This window comes from Vulpes vulpes, chromosome 12 (genome assembly GCF_048418805.1).
Source record: "Vulpes vulpes isolate BD-2025 chromosome 12, VulVul3, whole genome shotgun sequence".
NCBI classification, from domain to species: Eukaryota; Metazoa; Chordata; class Mammalia; order Carnivora; family Canidae; genus Vulpes; species Vulpes vulpes.
In genome coordinates this window covers 4272119-4293788 of record NC_132791.1, presented here as the reverse complement: position 1 = coordinate 4293788, position 21670 = coordinate 4272119, and the positions used below count along the sequence as shown (strand labels likewise).

At 47.2% G+C, this 21670-nt stretch overlaps 1 protein-coding gene across 1 annotated transcript in view; it reads left to right on the top strand.

The window, feature by feature from the left end:
• The window catches only part of PAPPA (pappalysin 1), a 235756-nt gene extending 216219 nt beyond the window's left edge, over positions 1–19537 (top strand). The window contains exons 21-22 of the mRNA XM_072727537.1: positions 3215–3313; positions 15866–19537. Coding sequence (XP_072583638.1) covers positions 3215–3313; positions 15866–15973 — 207 coding nt within the window. The 3' untranslated portion in view covers positions 15974–19537. The remainder of the gene's footprint in view (positions 1–3214; positions 3314–15865) is intronic.
• Positions 19538–21670: the final 2133 nt, after the last annotated feature.

Here is a 21670-nt window from a genome sequence, read left to right as displayed (position 1 = left end):
CCCTCCTTTGACTCAGCACCGGGGCCTAGGAGACCCTCACCTGTCAGGCTCTGAGCCCTGCCAACGATGCTTATCGCCTTTGCCCTTGCAGGTGCCCCTCATCTCCTTTCTTCCTTAGCTTAGAGCTAATAGTTTGCCTCTTGTCTGGGGCTGAAAAGAGCGCCTGGAAGAGATATAAACTCTGGCACTAGGGAGGAACCATCAACCCGGAGTGCCCTAGAGGTAGCCAAGATTGCGGAAGGGTTGTGGGAACTCCCGAGCCGTCCACCCCAAGCTGTGTCCAACGTGGTCACTTCACTCTCTCATGCATCAGAGTTTCACCAATGCCTCTTCTGTGCCTGATGCTACTCTACGTTCTGGGAACACAATGATCTCAGTCGAGTGAAAACAGTAACTATGCTCTCTTCCAGAGTCATCTGTGGTATCTTCTTGCCCCTTGTCCATCCATGTATCCGTGTCGCCATCCATGCAGTGTTTTACCGGATAAACATTTAAGGAACACATGTTCGGTGAAGTTTTGCTCAAATCGCCACACGTTTTGCTAGGAAATCTAGGATGACACAGAGTCTCATCCGTCAGGAGCTCACACTATGGCAAAGGATATAGACAGTTAAAGAGAGAATTCTGAAATATGTACCCAGAGCTGTAGCCAAAATAAGTACAAGAAGCTATAGAAGCGCAGAACATCCTGGGGGTATCAGAGAAGGCATTTTGGAGGGGTGAGGTTTGAGCTAGATCTCGAAGGGTGAGTTGCTTGCCAGGCCACAGTAGTAGTGGCAGCCATGAGAAATACCAGGGATGGGGAAAATTTCTAAGTAGCAGAGCTTTTCACATGTTATTTGCTCTCTCTACGAATTTTCCCTTCTCCGCCCTCGTCTAATTAACCCCTGCTCATCTTTCTGATCTCAGCTGAAATGTCATTTCCTAAGGGACATCTTCACGGAGCTCCCTGATTAGGTCCAGTCCTCTCACTCTTTAACGGCATCATGTTTCCTTTCCTCTGTCGTGCTCATCAGAGTTGAAATTGGCCAATTAGATGTGTGATTATTTGATTAAAGTCTGCCTCCTTGCTGAAGTGTAAGGTCTGGAGGAGTAGGAGCTCGATCTATATTGACTATTGTATCTTTTTCTTTAGCACATGTAGTAGGCATTCAGTAAATATGGTCAAGTATAAGATGGGTGGAGGGACGCACGGATGTGGCTGCAGGAAAGGGCATGTAGGGGAGGGTAGCCAAGGAGGAGACTGGAGATTGATTGTTTCAGGTGCCAAAAAAAAAAAAAATAATAATTTATCTTTTTTTTTTTCTCTTCTTCCTCAGCTACTCTTTTACCGAGCCAGTTCCTTTCATTCTAAGGAACATTTGGTTTCCTTCCTTACTCTGTTATAAATGATATAAGAAAGGTCATAAAGAACAGATCCCACAGGCAGATCTCCTAAGGCACAGAGAAAAACCAAGGACTTATCCCAAGGGCTTATCCTTTGTTTGTTGTTTGTGCCCTTCTGTTCGAATATGAATGTAATAACGTGTTCATTTTGTCAGGTACTCAGCAGAGTCACACTTGTGTTCATAGTCGTGCACATTTGCACATACACACCTGAGCAAAGCTCTCACCTGTTCTTGGTTCTGTCTTGCTAAGATATTTTTTTAGACCCTAAGGATGGTGATCAAGTGGAATTGGCATCATGAATTGGGAGCACAAAGGCTCAGTGAATTTGGAGCTGAAATGCAAAATTCAGGGATGTCACATGGGAGGGGCTCCTTGTGAGCTTGGTTTTCCCCATAACAGTCAGGGTGGGAAGGAAAGACCATTGGATCACAGGGGTTGTGCTGAGATTCAGTGGCCTTAGCTGACTGATGACATCTTTCCCATCAGTGGGTCACTTGAGCATTAGAGATCCCAACTTGAACTTTAATCAGGGAGGTCTTACTGTCTTCTATGTTAAAGGGTCACACAGCATTGCTTTTGATGTGGGGAGGGGTATGCTTATTGCTTTGAGAAACTAGTGGACTAATCCTGCCTCTCTGTTTCACAGCTGAGAGTCATGAGGCCCATAGAAGATAAGCCACTTAACCAAAATCCCCAAGTAACCCCTCCAGTTGACTGAGGTGTATTAGGCTGGAAGCCAGGTTTTCTGGATCCCTGACAAAGGCCTTTCCATATGCCAATACGATGTGTTCAATTTTAAAAACATCTCTAAGAGCCAAAGTTGTACCCAGCATTAAACTAGGTGATAGAGAGACCAAGATGAACTGGTTATCGTGCATGTGTTCAACGGCCTCACAGTCTTGCACCAGCTGCAGGTTCCTAAGCAGACATTAGAAAACAGTATGCTTGGTGCCTGGATGGGGACATAAAGGTGTTAGGAGGTTTACATATACTCCTGACTCTCCCATAAGATTACTCTCAGTTCAGATCAGTGATGACTTAACCCCATCATCTTTTCCCTCATCTTTGGGGTACCACAGAGTTGGAGGAACACAGGGGAAAAAAGCAACAAACCATATGTGCTTGATACAGACTCGAATGGCAATGAAATAATAAGAAGCCAGAGTAGATTTGTATCACTGCTCTGCCCCTGCCAGGGTGATCTCGGCTGAGCCCCTTGCTTGCTCTGAGCCTCAGAATCTTCATCTGAAAAGTGGGAATGGCAGGGCTTACCTCACAAAGAAGACAGCAAACACGTAATGCATGTGGCATCAAGTACACCTGTCCTCCAGTGCTAGAGGGGAGGGAGCCCACCATCATGCACAGACCACTGCGCCAACTTCCTATGAATTCTTAGGTTTGATCCTTACAGGTCTCGCACAGATTACATTCAGCTTATATCGTATTATAAATGGTGTTTTTATATTACCTACTACTAGGAAAAGTAGGAGAAGGGTCCTCAAATTTTCTAATCATTTCTTCAAGTATGAAGAAGCTTTAGGGAGATGTGAGCGATCCGTCCTGCGGCTTTGCATACCCTAGCCTACAGGTGTGTCTACCGGCATAACCACAGTTGAGTTGGGGAAAACTTGGCTAGATAAGTCTTTACAAATGGTAGAAGCAATAATTTGTCCAAGGGGGTGTTGGCATTTGAAGCCAGGCAAGCTGCTTGCAGAGGTTTTTAAAAGGATGAGAGAGCCGAACAATTATCATGGTGCAGGGCCGTCCCCCACCCACTCCAGGTTACTAACAGGCTGCTTCCTTCTGCCTTTCTTCCCCCTTGCAGCCCTTCATGGGAGACAATTACTGTGATGCCATCAACAACCGAGCCTTCTGCAACTACGATGGTGGGGACTGCTGTGCCTCTACGGTGAAGACCAAGAAGGTAGGCCCCTAGGCAGCTGCCCTCTGCAGGCCCCTCCTGGTTCCTAGCCAGGATCACTGGCATGTGGGACGACCCATGGTCCTGGTTGTGTCAGCACTTGCTCACACGCTGTGCTGTACTGTATTGTATTTTTTGTTCTTTGAGCCAGTAGTTGAGCTAATATCATGTGCTGGGCCCTGAGCTGGTGGGCAGATTCATGGATGATCTTTGCAGATGTGGTTCCTTAGCCTCAAGGCTTGGAGCCCGGTATGGAAGCAGATAAGTACAAGTGTAATCAATACTTTCATAAGGGGGAGGATAGAGCACTGAGAGGGCCCAGGCCAGAGGCTGGAGAAAGGCTCTACCAAGGGGTCAGCATCGACACTGAGACTTGAGGGATAAGGAGAAAGGAACAGGAAGGTGGCCAGGAAAAGAGTTTCTGGGGCCAGAAAGGGTAAAATCTTAGAGAGAACTTGCATTTTTAGGGGGTCTGGGTAACATCTAGGGGCAGAGAGAAGATGGGACATTCTTCACAAGGTAAATCATAGCCTTTAATTGTTTTATAACCTGTTTGGTTTTTCACACTTGTAAAATTAGGGAGGGTGGTGGTCTTGGTTGTGATTTTCTTCCTTTTCATATTAAGGTATAACAGGAGTGATTCAAGTGTCTCGAGTCAACCTGGGATATTTGACTATGATGCATACCCACTGCTCATGGAAGAGTGGCCACCCCCACTTTCTTCCTGCTGAGAGCTGGGCAACCCAGGTTGAGAAGTGCTCTGGGTGACAAACGAGTTCATGAGGAACGATCTCTGGTTTTATACTCATCTACCATCTGCATTGAAAAATCATTTGAGATCATCTCTTTCTCTTTAAAGAAGGGGGAGCTGTGTTCCTGAGACCAGTCATAGTCCATCCTGGCTGAAGTGCTGTCAGTGATTATCTAGGCCCGCAGTTCTCGTTTCATAATGGGGGTAAACTGAGGCCCATACAGGAGAAATGGTTTGTCCCTGGTGGCAGAGTGAGGGACAGAAACAGAGCAAGGTTTCAGGGTCGCTATCCGTATTGCACCATCCGTAAAAGAATTAGTTCCTTTAAGAAAGATGCTCTGACCCTAGAATGTGGGGATGAACAGGGCAAGACCCAAGGAACACACTCAAGCTGCATCTTTGGGTTGAGCTGCGGGGGCTCTCTGGAATCAGCCAGTCTCGGATGGGCAATATTTCAGCATGCCTGCCTCCTTTTTTTTTTGATCATCCCTAGTGTAGATCTGTACTTTCTGCTCAAATACAGTAGAATAAAATTCATTTCCTACTAATGGATTTTAGTTTTCACCCAATTATGAAAGAATACTTTTTTGGAAAATCCAGAAAGCAGAACAACAGCAGAATCCTTACTTGTCTGACAGCCCAGAAACAGCCACTGGTTCCTTGTGCCACGTTGTACCACGTGTTTAAGTGTGTGGATATGTGTTCCTGTCGGGTCTCTCACAGCATTTCCAGTTTGGGATACTGTTTTGACCTAGCATAGGAAATCTTATACCTAAGAATGATCTGATATCATCATAAACCTTCCAGCTGTCGTTTTTGCTCTACTATTATTTATCAGAGGGTCCTGATGTATCATCATTTATGTGACCATTCACCTTGGGCTGTTATTTTTAACTCTTGGGTTACTTTGGTTTCTTGCAAAGATAAATAACGATGCTCGTGAGTATCTTTGCACGTAGGTACTTCTCCAGCTCTGTTCCTCGACAGTTGGCTTTTTAGAATGGAAATGACTAGGACGAAAGGTGTGAGCATTTTTAAGGCTCTCGACCCCTGGTGCCAAATGAATACAGCATACAGGAGAGTCGATTTCACGTGTTGGGAGTCCACCGTGTTCAAAAGTGAATGCACAAGGGAGTTTGTGTTTCAAATAGAAGTTTTTGTAGAATTATGACACAGTATTCATGTGACACCATCAGTTGGAGCAAGAGCAGCTCCGATTAAAAGAATTTTCCTACCACCTATAACTTATATACGAAAACATTAAAAAAAAACCCTAATTTATTTTTTTATTGGGAGACTCCCCTAAATGGATTGCTGTTTCTACAGAGTGCATGGTGGGAACATGAAGTCATGAGATTGAGGTTCAGGTGCAGATTCCAAATTATTACAGTCACTTGAAAAAACTACATATATATATACACCAAATGGCCATTTTGACTCTATGTTCATACTGGGCTCAGTTGCAATAATTTCAGACGTCAGGGTCCTTAGGTGAATGCTGCCTCTTTAGTGAGGGACCCAGAGTCAGTTCTTTGCTAGTTCTGAATGTGCTTCCTGGTCTTTTTTCCCCCTTTCCTTTTCTACCCACATTATATATGTAATTTAGGCTTTTTGTGTGAAAAGACCCCCTTCTTCCACATTAAATTGGTGATCCTTCTTGTCGGCCGGGGCTGCAGGATGCAGCTAGCCCAGCATCCTTCGTTCAATGAGACGCCTGTTCCTTGAGCACCTGTGTGGGCCCAGCAGTGCACCGAGCTGTGAGCACTGGGCCAAATCGAGACAGACCTGCACCTGCCCTCGCAAGGCTCGTGGCCTATTAGGGGAGCCAGGTGTGGGCAGGGAGGTATACGACCGTTCATGGTGGTACCTCTGTAGAAGGGCAGGACAGCAAAGGTGCAAATCTTACGGAGACCGGTGTGAAGGTCAGAGATGGTTACATTGAGACCTGCAGGAGGAGTAGCTTTCCTGGGGAAGGTGAGGGGTGGTTGAAGTCAGGACGGAGAGCCTGCGAGTGCTACGTGTGTGGATGACAGACTGATGGCCTCTCTTCTGGTGCATTTGGCTTTGCTATGGTTGTTCCTGGTCCACAGTATTTGGGGCCTCCTTCAGATTTGAGATTCCTGGGAGTCTGACTTCTGGAGGAGAAAGGCATCTCAAATTAAACTTGTACTTCTACCATTTCAATTCCCCAGTTTAACTTCTGAGTAAAGTCCAGCTTCTCGGATGCCTTTAACGCTCTCTCCCCGTGTACACCCGGCTGTACTGCCTGCAGTAGACGGCCTTATAGAGCCAGCAGGTGGAGAAATAGAGGATAGAGAAATAGAGACACCCCTAAGGGAATCACCACAGCGGTCAGACATCCTGCCAGATGCTTGTCCCCTGTCTCTTTCTTTAAGCCCCACGTCCCCTCTTACGGGTCACTGTCATCCCAGTTGCACAGGTGAGCCAGTTTGGGCTCAGAGCACTTGCAGGACTTGCTTGAGTTCACTTGGCCACAAGTGCCGAGGCCCGAGTTTGAACCCAGTCCTGACTCAGGAGCCCAGCTCTTCCCTCTGTGTGGGGCTGAGTCCTCAGGGTGCGTGGGCATGACCCTCCCCGTTCTGGTTGGAGACAATTCGCCGTGAACCCCGCCTGCCAGGGAACCTTGGCCGTCGGACCCCTCCCCTTGGCAAAGGTGAAAGCAGCTTTTCCCGGCAGCAAAGACAGGGTGGGGAGTCGTTGAGGCTCCCAGGCTTGCCAGCCATCCCTGACGTCCCAGACAGCAGTTTCCTCTGAGTGGAAAAAAGTCCTGGTTTCTGTCTCCAGCTTCCACAGCAGGAAGCCTCTTGTAGCAGGAGAGGGGCCAGAGGCTGGCTTCCTTCCTCTCACTCCCTGCCCCTTACCGCTGGGCCCGTGTAGTTCCCACCTAAACTGTTGGCCCCGGGCACCCATCGTGGGAGGTCCCTGCCCACGAGCACGCAGCCCGGCACTCAGAAAGTCACTGACAGGCCGGATCGGCTTCATGGCCTTCCTACGTGACAGTGATTTCATCCGTGGAGCCCATCCTGTGAGCCTGGCCGTGGTGTGGGGTCTCTGTGCGTGTCGTCTCACTTGGAGACTCGGGTAAAACCCGGCGAGGTCGACTGAGCTGAGGCCCAGAGAGGTGAAGTCACTCGTACAAGGTGGCGGAGCTGTGGGGAGGACTTAGGATTTCCTGGCTCCACCATCGCTTGAGGGCTGCCGACGGGCCCAGCCTGGTGGTCACGGGGCACGAGTCTGCTCCTCTCGTCACACGGTCACCCGTCCCGGGTGCTGTCTTGTTATCCGCACCGTCCGGACCCCACAGCTGAGGCTGGGAGGGGCCGGGCTCCTCCACCGCGAGTCTAGGCCGCGAGGCGCTGCTTCGGAGCCCCGTCCCGGACATCCCGTAGTAATGGGCTTGCGTCTCGCCCTTCGCCTGGTGGGTGGGCGTCTTCCTTCCTGGTGCTCCTGGACAGGAGGCCCGGGCGTGAGCGCACGGCCTCTTCTCGCAGACATCCTTCTAGCCAACTCTCTAACTTAACCTCTTCCCAGTCTCCAAGGCCTAGGGCCTCCTGGTCATTTGGCCCAGAATGATGTCTGTCTGCTGCCTTCATCCTTCCTCCCCGTGCTCGTCTGTCCAGACACCAGCTGTTCCCCACATCTGCCTTGTGGGGTGACCCGGGCCCGGCTGGCAGACAAGAGCAAGACAGTGCAGGAAACTCCGTCTGACGGGGTGACCGGTTTCCCATCCAGACACCTGTCTGTAGTGCGGGGCAGACAGGAAAGGGCAGGACTCAGCCTCTCAGCATGTCCGTTTATTATTTTCCTGTTGGAGCCTTGAGGAGTCTCGAATACAGAGCAGATTTCCAGAATGGTCGCTTCAATAATCTACCCTCATAACAACAACAGAGAAATTCATTTATAATTGGAATCATTCTGAGTAGCCATGTGTTGGAGGTTTGAGGGAAGACGGGGAAACAGCCTTAACTTATTCAGCGTAGCAAGGTTTCGTGAGGCGTGGTGGCCTGGAACACTAGTTAGGATCGTGTTTTAGACAGCTGCTAAGATACTGGTTCTGGAGGATGTCTGGGAAGTTGGGGTGTAGTCCCAGTTCTGTGACTTAGTTCTGTGACCCTGGGCAGGCCAGGCTCACCTTCGGGTTTTATCTCTTGACATTTGGATTATATTCATGTCTAAAGATTCTCCACATGGCTTCCTGAGGGAATTGGCCATTGGCAGGAACCTGAAGGCTATTTGGAGCAGAGACCAGTCGGCTAAGAAGAAATTAATCCCAGAAACATGTCTCAGCACAGGATGGCATGCCTAACTGATGACATTCAGTATAGAGTTGTTCTGTTTATTTGCTAAATCTAAGTAAAAGCGTGGTTTCTTGTGAAAGGACGTTGTACCCAAGCGTAGCCCATTGGTCTAAGGAGTCTAGTGATTCTATAAGATGTAGGAAGATAAAAATCAGTAGATGGACAGCAGCCTACTTAGCTGAGTGGTCCATGCTAAAAGGTTGGGTATTGGGCTGCAGAGTTGGTGATGTGCCTCAGTGGCTCTTAAAATCTCAATTCGGCAATCAGAGTGGTCCTCCTAAATACGTCTTGGGGTATCACACCTCTGCAAAGCCCTTCAAGTGTCTCATTTTATGCAGAGTAAAAACCAGTCCTTCCAATGACCTATCAGGCCCTTGGTTGTCTGCCTACCCCCAGCACTTCTCTGACCTCACCCCTATTATCAGTACCTTCCCTCACTTGACTCCAGCCCTCTGGACTGTCCAGCTGGGTGTCCTCCTACCTTTGACAGACTTTGTCTCTGGCTCCTCCTTTAGCTGACAACATTCTTCCCCATTAATCCACATGACTCACTGTGTCACCTCCTCCAAGTCTTTGCCCAAGTGTCAAGCTCTCAATGAGCCCCATCCTGACCACCCACCTTACGTTACCCCTGGCACTCACGCACCCATTTGCTTTGGCCTCCACTCTTCTTTCTTTCTTTTATAACCCTTATCACCTTGGCACATCCTAGAAAATATATTTATCATCTCATTATCCCTCCCCTCTTGCTGATCAAATGAAAATTTTGTGAGGTCAAGGATGTGCATCTGTTTGTTCAATGAGGTATCCCTAGTTGCACTATACCCTGCTGGTGAGCACCCGCTATGTGACGGACACTGTTGTAGGCCCCAAAGCACGATGGACCTGGTCCTGACCATGCTGAGTTCATGTCTGGTGGACTAATGGCCATGTGCTTAGAGTATATTAAGACAGATAGAGCAAGTGAGGAGAGTCAACAAAGCTTCCTGGAGAAGGAAACACCAAAGGTGAGACATGAAAGGCATAGTAGGTCATAGCCAGGGACAAGGAGTCCGTGGGGGAGGGAGGACCAGGGATTAGGATGCGAGAGAAAAGAGAGTTTCTGGCAGAGGGCACAGTCTGTGCAAAGGCCCAGACATAAAGAGGCATGCTAAGGAAACCCCAATTCCCTGAGTGTGGCTAGAGCACAGGATGAGAGGGGATGTAAGCAGTAAGAGGTAAGAAAATGAACCCTAAGCAGGCTTTTTAAACCAAGCCAGAGAACCTGAACTTTATCCACAGAGCGTAGGAGTATTTCAGTGATTCTAAGCACTGAACTAGTGTAGAGGATCCTAGAAGGCTTCCTGGAAGAGGGGCTAGACGTGTTTACCTTGGAAGATTAGTAAAAGACAACAGGAAGATGACTAAACAGACTATACTAATTCCTCCTTGTCCCAAAAATCACTGGCTTCTGGAATGTTATGATTTTTCCTATTGGGGGTGTAGCGTTGACTTTTTCATGTGGATGAATAAGACACTCATTTTCGTTTGATCCTGCGAAGGGATCAGACCCTCCTATCCCCCAAAATTACCATCCTCATAACCACTGTCAACATCACCATGACCACCATCAATACCAGCATCACTGTCACCATCACCATCGGCAGCAGCAGCAGCATTCACTGAGCACACAGTATAAGCCATAGACGATGCTAAGGGCTTCCCTCAAATTCTATACTTTAGGTACAATACTTCCAGAGGGCAGGACTGTCATTACCCTCATTTTACAAACAGAGAAACTGAAGCCGCCAAAATGAAAGCAACTTGCCTAACAGCATACACGGAGCCCCTGACAGCGCAAGGAATTCAACCCAAATCTCATTCCTTTCTCTCCACCGTCCCCTCCCTTACCCACATGACCACTGTATCCACATTGAAACAAGCCTCTCTATTCATGGACTCCTCCATGCCCCGTGCCAGGCGTGTGTCTCCCCTACCTCCGAGGAGCTTACAGCGAGTCCTTGTACTTGACATCACACCTTGGTCCACTTGATCTCATTAAATCTTTCCATCAACACAATGACGTCCCTGGCACTCAGGTGGTGAAGCGACTTGTGCCCAAGCTCCCGCAGTGGGCGGGGGGATAGTCAAGGCTTTCTGCCGTTCAGCGTAGGCCGCCCCTTGCTCCCCACACTGCACACTCTCTGCTGTGACCTCCCTGTTGAGTCTGAGTCAGAATCCTGGCCCTGCCTGTCTCCCAGCATCAGGGGAGACCCGCAGCCAGGACCTTGCGGTGCATTTGCCTGGGCTGCATTCCTGAGCCGCTCACACATACGGATGGAGCTGTTCTCCCGGGCAGCTCACAGAGGAGAAGCCCCTGAGCCTGGGCACCATCTCCAGCCCAGAGGAAAAAAGGAGAGAATCCTGGCCTTTAGTCATTGACCTGGGCTTGTTCACAGAATCCTAGAGTGGGTGGCCAAGCCATTTATGGGATAGCCTCACCACACGGTGCTGGGAATCCCAAATGTAAACTGGCCACCACAGCGTTTGTGCTGCGGGTGGTAGGTTTCCTTGGGAGGCCATCGGGGGGAGAAGGTGGAACGCTGCTTGGGGAGTCAGGGAATCTGGGAATCGGGCTCAGAGCTAACTTTACCAGGATGTGGCCCTTTTTTCTGTGCCTCACTTTCTCCCTCTGTCAAAAGGGGACCCTGGCTCCTGCTGCGCCTGCCTCCTGGGGGGTCGGTGTCGAGGAGAAGGTTACACACGGGGCTGCAGATCCCAGGCCACCTGCCAGCCAAGTGACTCACCTCTGGGCATTGTAGTTTCCTCTAAGAAGTAAAATGGGGCTAGTAAGAATAGCCACCTTATTAGGTATGCTGGGAAGAGTGAGTGAGATAATGTGCATGGGGTTCACTCAGCCAGGCATGTGGTAAAAGGATAAAAGGGGCTATTGGCTGTAAAAAGACAAAACAACATCCTGTCCAGGCTGTGGAGGAGGAGCCTTCTTACTCTCACTTGCTGAAAAGCTCTCAGAGTTCTTGGAGTGGACTTTTGAATCCTGTCATCTCATTACTGAGGGGTAGTGAGGTCCGGGGCAAGTTTTCTGTGCTCTAAACATTCTGAAACCTCTGTCTTCTCATCCACAAGATGGGTCGCTAACCATGCTAGCCTCATGGCGTTGTGCAGACTGGACTAGCCAGCAGGTGGGAGTCCTCTGGCACACGGAAGGCCCTCTGGAAGTGCTGGCGTGGGCGTTGAGTGTTGGTCACTGCTGTGGACCTGCCCCAGTTCAGACCCAGGAACCACCTGGGAAAGGGGTGGAGCTGCCAGCCACTACCCTTCTGTTCCCACTCATAGGCCCTTGATCAGGGAGGAAGCTTGTGAGAAGAGGAGACCCGGGGGCAGGCTCTGAACAGGCAGTTCACTGAGCTGCAAAAGGCAGGAAGGTGGAGGAGAATGTCCCCTCTGCACTAGGACCTCTGTAAGCTGGTTTGGAGACGCTATTTTACGCTATTCCTCAGCAGAATCTGGTGAGGTCTTTCCAAGGACTCTGATTTTACAGATGAGGAGACAAAGTCCCCAGGGTGCCAAGGGCTTACAGATAGTCAAGCAGCGCCTATGTAGAGCCCACACCCAAACCCAGGCTCGTCTGCCTCCTAGACTCCTAGCAAGGGCTCAATACCAGCATGCATGGAAGATAAGAAGGCTCCAGATCTGCCTCCTGAGACCAAGCCTTCCAGACTTTGTTATGTTCTGATTGTGGTTCCTTCTCTCGGTTTTCAGACATGTTTCTTTGAGAAAAGGTCAGAGCTGCCTGGGTTGACCTGGGGAGGAACGAGAAAGGCCATACCATGCCCACTTAGCCAGGGTGGCCAGGCCGGCCAGAGAAGCTAACTGGGGCAGAGCCCTGGCAACAGATGGTTGTGGAGAAGCTGAAGGAACTGGGGATAGCAGAAAGAGCAGCGTTTGTGAGAGAAAGTCTAAATTTCCATATTCTGACCAGGACTTTTGCCTTCTACTCTTCTCAGGCTGAGGAAGGTTTTCAGACAGATGGGAAGGTAGAGACCATTAACATTGAATCTTAGTGTACAGGTTAGGGCAAGGGAAGCCCAGAGAAGGCGGGCAACCTGCACCTGTCACAGTGAGTGAGTGCAAGAGCAGAGGCTCCCTGCCTTGGATTCTGGGTATATATGCATGCATTCCTTTGTTCCTCCATTCATGGGCCCATTGAGTGCCTGTTAGGGGATATATAAAGACTCCGGTCCATGAAAGACAGGCTCCCTGCCCAGAGAGGGGTGACATACAGAGCATTTCAGTACACGGAGGGCTTACGTAGGATGCTGTGATGTGGAACGTAGGTGATAATGCCATCTTTGTTCAGACCAATGAGGGAGCTGGTGACACCTGAGATGGGACCTCAAGAGTGGAAGGAAAGCTGGTCAGGACACAGCAGTGAGGGCAGAGGAACGTTAATGGCTAGAGATTTGCTCAGATGGTGGTTCTTTGTATAGGCGGTTCAACAGTGTTGTGCCAGGCAACAGAGGAAAGGCCAGACTCACATAGGGGTGTTCATGTGCAAGAAAGCAACATTAATGATCCACACAACCTCCCGAAGGTGTGTTCTATCACAGAAAGCCTTAACATTCAGTAATTCCAGGTGACCTACCAAGATAACCTAATTATGTTTCCTTTTATAAGCTATACAACAGTGATCTCCTATTTTCGTGTCAGTTTTTCAATAAAATATTGATTATAGATGAAAAATAAGTAAGAAAACCCATGGGATATTTGAGAGAACAAGAAGGAAATAAGCCACCGAGAGTGAGGAGGAGAAGGGGACCAGGAGAGGCCCGAGAAGTGTGTGTGAGCAAATCATGCAAGGCCTTGATCTCATGCTGAGGACTTGGGGTCTTGTTCTAAGAGACCTGTTCCAGTTTTATCCACGTGAGGTGCAGCAGGAAGCATGGGAGCTAAATCAGAAGTGAAATTATCCCTCATGGGTCAGAGGCAGAATTTGTGCACAGGACATTAGAGGTAACTGGATCATTCTAATGTTAGAACATGGGCAAGGGCAGGAGAAGAGAACAGATAAAGGGAAGGGAGGTGGAGAGGGGGACAGTGGGCAGCAAAGGTATCACAGATGGCGAAATGTGAGCTGGTGGGAAATATGACTCGGCACATATGTATTCAGCATCAAGCATCTCCTGAGTGTCAGGCCATGTGCTGGGGCTTCTGGATGCTTATTCTCATTTGATCTTCACACCCGCATGCAATACAGTGTTTTCAAAAATCGGCCTTTTGTAGATGTAGAAACTAAGCATCAGGACAGTGAAGGGACTTTCCAGAAATTGCTCAGTGACTAGGAGTCAAGCAAAGATGTCAGTCCAGGCCTCCTGGCCCCCGTGATCATACTCTCCCCACTTGACCTCAGTTATTAGACTTGGACTTGGCTCTGCCATCAGTGTCCCCACTTGGACTGGAGGATGTCCTCCATGGCTCTTCCAAGTCTAACATTCTCTGCTTCTCTTAGAGATAAAGAGGTTGTGGAAGACTTCTCTAGATTAGAAGGCACAGTCTCTGCAAAGGCATGATGACCAGGAGGTAGAGGTCCTGAACAGGGCACGGCCAGCTGCTGGATGCAGAAAGACAGGCACTGCGTGGAAGGAGCCTCAGCGAGAAAGCTTACATTCTTGGGAATGCTCTAGGAGTTGAAAAGAGAAACAGAGATGTGCTAGTCATGAGTGCAATGAAAGGGTCAGGAAGAGATGGAGAAATGAACAGAGACATTCATTCATTCAGTGGCTCAGGCTCAGAAAACAAAACTGACATGGTTCCTGCTTTACTGAGGGAGAGAGATGAGGAGATACCTATCCTGTGATTGGTCGGTCTGTGCGCTGAGCACGTGCCAAGAACTGGGTGTTACATGCTTTTCGTCAGTTCCCTTATCCTCCGTCACACCTCAGGAGGTGTAGGCTTTCGTTATTCCCATTTAATGACTGAATTAACTGAGGCTCAGAGAAGTTGTCACACGCTCAAGATCACATAAGTGGCTTCAATCTTCCATTTCAAATCATTGCAAAATTGCAAGATGGAGAGAGGTTGCGAGGGAGGGAGCGAGGGAGGGGAGGCAGGCAGGCCAAGAGGCAGCGAGAAGAGTTAGATACAGAGAATGAGTCCACAGGCTAGGAGGAGGACAAAGATGTTCTCTGAGACCATGTGAGCACTTGGAGACCCTGCCTAGGCAGGAGGCGAATGAGGTCATTAAATCCATCTGCGCAGATGGGGGACCCTCTGGGAAAAGTTATATGCAAATATCATGATGCAATGAGGTGAAATCTGAAATCCGCTTGCGTTAGCCCAGGCTGGGGCTCAAGCAGGGACTGCACTGTGCTCTTTGGAAAGATCATCTGCTGCATCGAGAAGACATTCGCTCTTTCTCTCAGTTTCTAGAAAGGAGAGCCAGCCCAAGGTCACAGAGCATGTGAAGGAATGGACTGGGAACCAAAACTCAGGCTTTTCCCTTTTTTTTTCTTAGAGAGAGAGAGAGAGAGAGAGGCAGGCAGGCAGAAGGAGAGGGAGAATTTCAAACTCCATGCTCAGGGCAGAGCCCTACATGAGGCTCGATCCCAAGACCATGATCTGAGTGGAAATCAAGAGTGGGATTGAGCCACCCAGGTGCTCCTCCCATTTAAAAAAAAAATATGTTTAATCTCTTTTCATTTTTTCCCCCAGCTTTCATAATATATGTGGATAACAGATCATGTTGTACCCTTCTAACCTTTTCCGAGAGCCTTCAACCGAGCCTTATGCAAAATCTCTATGTGAAATGCCCCCCACTGAGATCGCAGGCCCCCTGGAAAGCGGTCTGAGCTTGCTGAGACATGCACTAGTTGTTTTCATCCTTGCCTCCCCAAATCAAAATTCCTAGCGTGTGTCTTTCTTAGAAGGCGCTTTCATATACTTAATTTCACTTGGCCACCACAGCAGCCCTGTAAGTGAGGTATTCCGTCGTGCAAGTCTTATCAACCAGCTTTGGGACAGTACCTTCCAGTTTTTCACCCATGATTTCATTCAGCCCTTAGAATTCCCAGTGCGAGGTGGGGCTGATGATGCCAGTTCTACATCCAGGAACCTGAGGCTCAGAGAGAAATAGCTTGTCCTACCTTAATGACCACATCTGCCACTCATTACTTTGGGCAAATGGCTGCCCCTTTCAGAGAGCCTGTTTCCCCGCCTGTAAAAGGGTGGTGGTTTTAGCACCTATCTTAAAGCGTTGCCTAACCCTTCATAAATGCCCTCAAAAATGAAAGCTGCTATTGTTATGACTTTGGTAAAAATTATGACAGGGCTGGCAAGCAGCAGAGCTATGACTTGAACTTGAATCTGCTACCTGACACCAGCCCCGCACCCCCAACCCCGTCATTCCCCTTCTGCTCTGCACTACTTGTCTGAAAATTACTGTATCAGACCCAACCACCTGGCTCACATCTCTCTTTCTCTCTACAGGTCACCCCCTTCCCTATGTCCTGTGACCTACAAGGTGACTGTGCTTGTCGGGACCCCCAGGCCCAAGAACACAGCCGGAAAGACCTCCGGGGATACAGCCATGGCTAAGGAAGGACAAGGAGTTGACAAAGAATTCCCAGCGCCAGGACCCGCATCCCTTTGGTATTGATTTCACAATCAGCTGCTCAACGGAATGGCCTCCCCACACCAGGGATCCTTAGCACCCAACCGGTCTGCCTTTAATTTCACCCAGGAAGGACTCATAGTAGGGGCGCATGAACCAAGTTTCGCCATGTTGGATGATGGATTGGAATCCCATCCCAAAGTCTTAGATGGATTGCACATATAAGTGTGCAGTCCCAGAGCCTAAAAGTCTCATCAATTGTCACACAACCACAGCGAGAAACATGTTCTATATTTAGGAGTGTGCACATATGTGGTTAGTACACATGCATGCATACGCACCCCCAACAAACATCTATCTGCACGAGGGCAGTTTGGGAGACTGAGCAGAGAGAGACTGGAACACACTCAGTCTTTCCTTCCCCAAGCTCCTAGACAGTACTGTCCTTGGGAGAAAGAGAGTCACAGAAACTGCCAAGACCAAGTGTTGAGATGTCAAGATAGCTTGCACTCTAAGGCTTGGAACATGTAGGGCATGCCCAGTTGTGCAGCCCTTTGGGATTAGAAGTGAAATGTTCTCTGATCACCTACCTTCTAGGGAAGTAGAACCCAGGACGAGGTAAAGAATCCAAGGTATGAAAAGCCCCCAAATTCTTCTGTTGCCATGGGGGATCTTACCCCAACTCCAGGGTTTGAGGCCAAGCTGGAAATGGCATAGGGTTGCAGTGTCAAGGTATTATAACAGCCCCCTGCTTGAGGCCATACTATCCCTCCAGAACCCACCCATTCCCCAAATCTTGCCTTGGGACCACATTCGCTGCTACTTTTCCTGCTGCTCTATCCTATACATTGTGTACCCCCAAGATAGTAGGACTAGGTTAGGAAAAACCCCACACAACCAAACAGTCTGCCTTAAAAGTGACCCACATTTTCCCACGGCTCCTCATGTCTTAGCTCTTCTGTAAGAGAAAAATCCTCATTGGCCCACATGGTGAGAAGTTACAACCCCCACGGGTGGGCTTCTCATCCTGGAAGGGAGTAGAGGGACTGGAGATGCTGAAACCCTCATGGGGGGTCCAGAATGTCTGAGCCAGTGTTAGATTTTAGAATCAAGGGGACCAGTGTTAAATGTCTGTGATGTTGGGGCAATCCAGAGACTGCTGGGATAGTGGGGACTCTTGAGTTAATTTTCCTTATCCAAGCTTTCCTGGCCCTCCAGGCTAGATCAGGTTTTGGTGCTGAGGACTTTGCTGTTGCCCTGAGCAGCTGTAATTCTAGAACAGAGAATCATCTTGGGTTTGATGCGTCTAAACTGTGTTCTCGAGGGCCATCAGAGGGAAGCCAAAGAGTTCACAGCCTCAGTCCCCAACCACCCAACATGGGCATCATGTTTTCCACAGTCTTCCAGCTACCAGGACTCCCATCCCCACCTGCAGTTAGTCAGCCCTTCCCTCTTTCCCATGTTTAGCCCCCAAAAGTTGAGAGGAAGGTAGTCCCATGCACGTGGAAGCCCCTACCTCATTGGGGTCCTCTTTGCCTGTTTTCCACCCGTTACTTGTCCACTGCTTTTGAAATAATATGAGAAGAAATTAATACAGAATGAGGTAGAGAGAATGGTCAAGCTGGACGTAATTCCTAAGACCTGGAACTGAGAAAGTGAGGCAATGGGAGGGTATCACATAAAGATTGCTGTAAATCATGTCATCTCAAATCTAGTGAAAACAACCAACAAAAACAAAATCTAGCATTGGAATGGGAAACCCCAGGCATATGTGCTGACCCTCCTCATTCCTGCACCCGAGGTAGGCATTGTTATTCAATCATTGTCCTTGGTCCTATGGGGATCAAAAATAACTTCAGGAAGCTTCTTCCTGTATTACTCCCAACTGCAATTACCTGCCGACCAAGAACACTTGAGATGCCAACATACCAAGGTGCTTTTCGCACAGGTGCCCATAAATTAGGATGCAGTGCTTAGATTTGTGTGGCTCGTACCATGTTCCAAACCCTGAGACTGGGTTCCAGATTGGAGAGGTTGCCACCACGGTTAAGGACAGGCTCACATCCTTTACAGTTCCTTCTTTTACAAACTCCTATCTCACGTATATTCAGAGCAATTTCTAGAGTTACCAGGGCCAGTCCTTAGCAAAATTATCATAAACATGGAAGCAGAGATCCCATTTTGTACTCCTTCCAGTACCTTTGGATGCTGGCCGATGTTAAAGCCCCTCGCTCGCCCTAGTGGAGTTATCAACGTGTGGTTAGCTGACAAGATATGAACTAAGAAAGGTAACTGAGTGGGCCTCCCAGTTGCTTTATCACACCTACAAGTAGTGTGAAAGGCCTTGGAGACCCGAAGACGCCATCACTAATGGTGGGGTTGCAGGAACCACAGGAAAACCTCTCCAGCTTCCTTTCAGGACCCCCGTCCTCTTTCTTCCTTCACTCTCACCCTGTCTGTGCCCACACTCTCCAGCTGAGCAAAGCTTCCTAGAGGCTGACTTCCATCTTCAGACTCACAGATTGAGTCAAGCAAGGAGCCACCCAGTCTCCTCCTTACCGTCATTCAAACCTGTTACTCATAAATTCCTATTTGCCAAGGATGTTAGGCAAGACAGGCTACTTGACGGATGGCCAGCCTCATGCCCACATGGAAGGCCCTTCTCAAAACTTAGTGAAAGAGACTCCGTTCTATTCATGCAATGCACTGATCTCGGCCTTCATTTTCCTTCTGGGAATAGACTCATTGTCTTATCCCTTCGATGATCTCCTGTTTAGGATAATGGAGTACTCACAGGGAGGCAGATCTGAAGCACTGTTGTCTATCAATCAGCAGCTCAGGGGGCCCTAAAACACTTGGGGGTTCTGGGTCTGAAGAAGTATTAGCCTGTTGGCAGCAAGAGAGAAAAGATGAGGAAGACGGTTCTCCAAACCCTGTTGTGGGGAGCCTTTCCAAGCCACAACCCTAACTGCATGCCCAGAGGACTCGTATTACCCCCATATTCCGTGCCAACCACCTCTTAAGGGAAGACAGTCCTTGGGAAGTCTGTTTTGGTGGCTGAATTAGGATGGTAAGAAAGGGAGCGATCTATGGTCGTAAATAGTAGGGCTTTGAAGATGGAGGGTATCGGCTGCTACTCCTGGCTGCAGCATGTTGAGTTACTGCCTAGACAGTTCTCTTGGTCTTTTTCCCACCTTGGCCCATGCTTAAATGCTATTTGTTGAAAATAATTCTTTGAGACAGATTTCAGCTACCTCCCTTCCAGGTTCAATTTAACTTGGTTGTAACTGTCAATTTGTTATAGGTCTTACCTGTGTTTTAAAAAGAAAAAAAAAAAAGAAAAAAGAAAAAAACAGGAAGGAGGAAAGGAAGAAAGGAAACCATAAATTCAAGTTAACAGTTTTGAGGTTTTTGTGTTTTGTGTGTTTTATTATTATTTTTTTTTCTGGGACTACTTCAAGTGGGAAAATGAAAAGAAGAAATTGATGGTATCGAAGCTGTACAGATAGAGATTGATAGAAGACAAAGATATGAAAAGGAAATAAAAATGCATGATTAAAAATAAGAATTTAAAAACCCCCTATTTTTGTGCTTCCTAAAGGGAACTGTTTATTCTGCAGGCTGCGTAGGTAGACACAAGCATAAAAATTTCCCTAGCAGGAGACATAAAGCGGGATTTTATAATGCTCTTATTTTCTGTACATTGTGGTAGATCCAGGCAATAAGGCATCTTCCCCCTTGGATATGTAGTTGTTGTTGTTGGGGGAGCATTTTGTCTATATGTTTGGTGGCAATCAGTGGTAGTAGGGAGTGGGGAGGGCTTGAAATTGGTTTTGCCTAATATTAAGGGGACATAGTGTGTTGTGCTTTTCACGTTATAAAATGTTTGTATTTACCAGTAGAGCACTGGGCTTTATAAAGACTGCACTTAGAATCACACTGCACGGTCCACTTTCCTAAAAAGCTGCTACATGACCAGACAGGTAACTTCCGTGGTTTTTGAGAAACGAAACAAAAATAAACCAAGCAAACAGCAAACATAAAAACTAAAGAGCAAATGAATAAAAGCCTATTCTTTGAACTTACTCAAGTTTTGCCAAATTCCTACCAATTGTTTGATCTTTAAGAGAATTCTTTGACAGCCAAGAGAGGAGTTATGTCTCTAGAGAAGGAACCTGGAGTTCTTAACTCCGGGCTGCAGGTTTGCTCAGTGATCTTGAACAAGTCATCAAATAGCTTCTCCATTTGCCTCAGTTTCTCCAGCTGCAAAATGGGGATAATATTACTTACCTACCTCACAGTGGGATGGCAGGGGATGGTGTGAGGCCCTGAGGTTTTAAAGGGGCTGTGGCAATCTGTGAGAGACACACAAAGTCCATGGGTTACTTTTCAAGAATGCACAGGCCCATTGGTCACTTAAGAAAGACAGGGAGTGCTCATCTGATATTTCAAGGAATAAAGCTGGAGCTCCTAGATTTCATAGTCCACCTTAAGAGAGAGGCTTGTAGTTGGGGATATTTCACTCATAGGTAAATTGGATCCCCCCCCCCCATTCTGACCTTTACCAGTTCTAGAATTTGATTAAAAGCCAATTACATCTTACAGTGTAAAAGTCAGTTTACCGTGGTCTAGTCAAGACTTATGGGCCATTTCCAACCTCACAAGAGGAAGGGAGTCATTAAAATCCCTTCTTCTTCTTCTCAGACTTAAAATTCCACATCGAGTGTTCCATTTAAAGAAGATACGGCATTCTGAGTGCAAACAACTCGGGGCTTCTTAAACTACTACACCAGCAGTCAGTGAGGAGAATTTTGAACAATTATTACGTTGCTTTCTTGGGTCTCTATAATCAATAACCTGTCCGCAGATATCTATCTATATAAAGATATTATATATAAATATAAATTTACATATATATGCACATGTATATATAGTTGTACATATATGTGTGTATATATATACTTAAATGTAATATTTACAAAATAAAACTGTGATCTCGTCTAGAGAAAATGTATTCATATTACAAACTGCTCTTCCATATTTATGTATCATATTATACCTTTTTATTATTGTTATAATTATTATGGGTATTTCTAATTATGATGATGTTGAAATCTGTTTGGCACCTTCTGGAACTACCAAATAATGACTCTCCATTGAAGTGCTTAAAATCTGTTCTCATGAGAATTCTACTGGCCTACTACTATAAAAAAAAAAAAAAAAGAAAAAAAAGAAAAAAAAAGAAAAAAAAAAACCTAAACACCAAAAACAAAACACAATTCCAATCCTTTTTCTGTACCTCACGCGCATAAATTTGCTGCTCCTATTTTGGGTTTTATTTTTTCCTGTTTATGTGTTTTTATGGATCTAAGTTAAGTCTTTCAGCAATATATAAAATTGTAAATAGTAAACTTTATTTATTAAGAATGTCATCTTTTTTAATTTATATTTACACAATTGTTCATCTAATTTATTTTTTCTATACGGTTTTAAATACTCAGACATATTTTGCTGTTTGTGATATTTTTATCCTGTTCTCGTGGATTTGTTTTTCCATACTGTTTTCTCTGGTCTCAATTACAGGTTGGATCTCACAAAAGAAAAATAATGATGTCAAAGACAGAAATATTTTGCCACTGTTGATTACTATACCTTAAAATTCTATATTATGAAAATATATA